At 36.1% G+C, this 2,646-nt stretch overlaps 1 protein-coding gene across 1 annotated transcript; it reads right to left on the bottom strand.

The window, feature by feature from the left end:
* Positions 1 to 773: 773 nt before the first annotated feature.
* LOC143573571 (receptor-like protein kinase HERK 1) lies at positions 774 to 2,646 on the bottom strand. Its single transcript, XM_077058414.1, has 2 exons — positions 1,392 to 2,646; positions 774 to 1,304 (listed from the first exon to the last, which is right to left on the bottom strand). The coding sequence occupies exons 1-2, from the start codon at positions 2,343 to 2,345 to the stop codon at positions 1,050 to 1,052; spliced, it is 1,209 nt and encodes a 402-aa protein (XP_076914529.1). The 5' UTR covers positions 2,346 to 2,646; the 3' UTR covers positions 774 to 1,049.

The raw sequence follows: 2,646 nt of genomic DNA, 5'->3' as shown, positions 1-2,646 counted from the left end.
GATATAAATTTATGGTTGTTTAACGAGACATTATATTAAATAATGAAATGCTACAGTGATCTACCATTGTTAAAGCTTAGAATGTACCTTCATTGAATATTAAATAACATCTTGAAAGTTGAAAACTACTGTTAGATTTGTTTCTTTTATGTTTTGGGCCCCAAAGGTTTTAATTTCTTTACTAGCCACATAAATTTTCATTCGGCATTAATACAATTAGCTAAGCTTGAATTGAGCTACACCACATAAATTTTCATTCTGCGTTAATTATGACCCCATTTGAAAGATGTTTATCACTGATCATTCACTTTAACAAACCCTATTTCCACATGAATTTGTTACTTTGTACATGTTTCTTGAGAATAAACAACATGCTTTTATGTTAAAAAAACAAACAAAACTAATATGGTATCAATACGTAAATACTAATTTGTTTAAAGAAACGTGATGTCTGCGTATGTGTTATTAACCTTTAGCTATGATTGTGTGATGTTTGAGTTTAGTGAATTTTTTTATGCAATAAATAGTTTAAAATAGCACTTATTTTTGGTGGTACAAGCCATTTAGTATTCGTTTTTACGGTTTCTGGTATAAATTTGTTTAAAACTGTGTTGTATTTACATTATAATTTTTTTTGTACCATAAGCTAGCAAGTGGCATTACCGTACCGGCACTGCGACGAACCAGATGATATTATCCCAACATCGAAACTACGCCAATTCCGACCAAACAACATCGGTACCGGTTGTTTTCAATGTAACACGTGTTGGTACCCTTTTGGAATATCAAGACTTTATATTTTTGGCTTTAACTTTCGACTTCAAAATCAAGTGCCGTAATAAATTGAACCGACACCGATTCAATTTCCACCACAGCGCGGGGAGAAATTTTACTAGTTAATATGAATCTAAAATGAAATTGTTGTTTTTATTTTTAGGATATATAAACACGTTTGCTAAAATAATAAGAATGCCAATAATCAAACTTGAACTCAGGTGTATACCTTTTTCGCCTTTATAATTATTATGGCTAATTAGTTTGCAACTTCACTAAGCAAATGATGAATAGGGATAAAGGATCACCTCAGAAATTTGGCCACCGCTCTTGCCGCCGTCGCCGCCGTGGTGTTGAGAAGAATCTAACGAACCATTAAAATCTTCAGTTGTAAAACGAATGGAATAAATCCAATCCTTGTGATCTATCGTTATCTTCCTAAGCTTTTGATGACAGTCAAGTTGGAATGACCATGGAGATCCACCCGTGCTCGATCCCCATAACCCAATTCGTGTAATTTTTCTGCAATCCTACCGTTGTTAAGTTTTAAATATTAAGTTAAAATTTTCGTAATCAAAACAAATCTTCATACTAGTTTCATGAGATTGATAACTTACAATTTGAAACTCCAATGAAGTTTGTAGTTGCTCAATGATTAAAGCCATTGTTGGACGTTGTTTTCGTTCTAATTTCAAGCATTGATAAGCAATGTTGGAGTACGTCCACAACGAATTCGGCTTAGTTTGTTTTCGTATATTGGGGAGGATAATTTCATCTAGTTTTCCCTCTTCAAAACGGACTATAGCTAAATGAGCTAAAAACCGACGTTCATCTTCATATTTTCCGATCATTGCTAGTCTCCCACGTAAAACTTTAAATAATACAACACCAAAAGAGTACACGTCAGATTCTTTTGTGAGCACACCACTCGATATATATACCGGATCTACATAACCAAATGTGCCAGCAGCAGTTGTAACAAGAAAAGTGTTCTCCTGATTTGTGGGGCCTATTTTAGATAACCCAAAATCAGAAACTTTAGCTTCCCAGTTTTCGTCTAATAAGATGTTTGAGCTCTTTATGTCACGATGTAACACTCTATGACCTTCTCCTACACCAACATGAAGGTAGTTTAGCCCACGAGCAGCACCAAGACATATCTGAAGTCGTTGCACCCATGTTAGATCGGTTGCTGGATACTTATCAAGGCTTCCACGAACCTCATGCTTGTAGACAATGAGTTTCTCATCACCTTCTTCAGAAAATCCAACAAGAGAAAAAGGGTTGTCATGTTTGTAACTAGAAAGCATAGCGATCTCCATTAAGAACTCATGTTGTCCTTGTCTGCTCTTCACGTCTAATCGTTTCACCGCAACCGTGGTGGGCGTGGCGGCTGGCATGGTTGAGGGGCCGTTGGACGAGGAGATAGAGGCAGAGAGGGGGAGTTGGCCCTTGTAGACACTTCCGAATCCACCCTGACCGATAAAATTAGAGTCGGAAAAGTTGTTGGTGGCCAATTTGATGTCTTCAAGGGGGATTTTGAGGTGGCCTAGTTCTGGTATGGAAGCCATGAGGTTACAAAATGGTGTGGTTGGGTGGAATGTTGATGGAGAATAGGATTCAGCAAGAATTGAAAAACAACCACTCCACTGATTTTTGTTGGACTTTTAAAGTAGTAGCCAGATTTGAATTTACCATTGCAGTCTTTCAACATTTCATTTAATTATAACTCTATTGAATAATTTCTACCTAATTGTATATAAAAATACGCTTTAGCATGTGTTTTTGTTATCCCAATATTGTAACTATATTTGTAATCATGGCCCGAATTAGAAGGATGTTTGATGGCCGTGGACCGATAAAATTTTCTAT

The sequence above is a fragment of the Bidens hawaiensis genome, unplaced genomic scaffold (assembly GCF_021521415.1).
Source record: "Bidens hawaiensis isolate Kalapana, Puna unplaced genomic scaffold, B.hawaiensis_p1.1 tig00026587_1, whole genome shotgun sequence".
NCBI lineage: Eukaryota > Viridiplantae > Streptophyta > Magnoliopsida > Asterales > Asteraceae > Bidens > Bidens hawaiensis.
The sequence above is the reverse complement of the archived record's forward strand: the minus strand, read 5'-3'. Positions and strand labels throughout refer to the sequence as shown.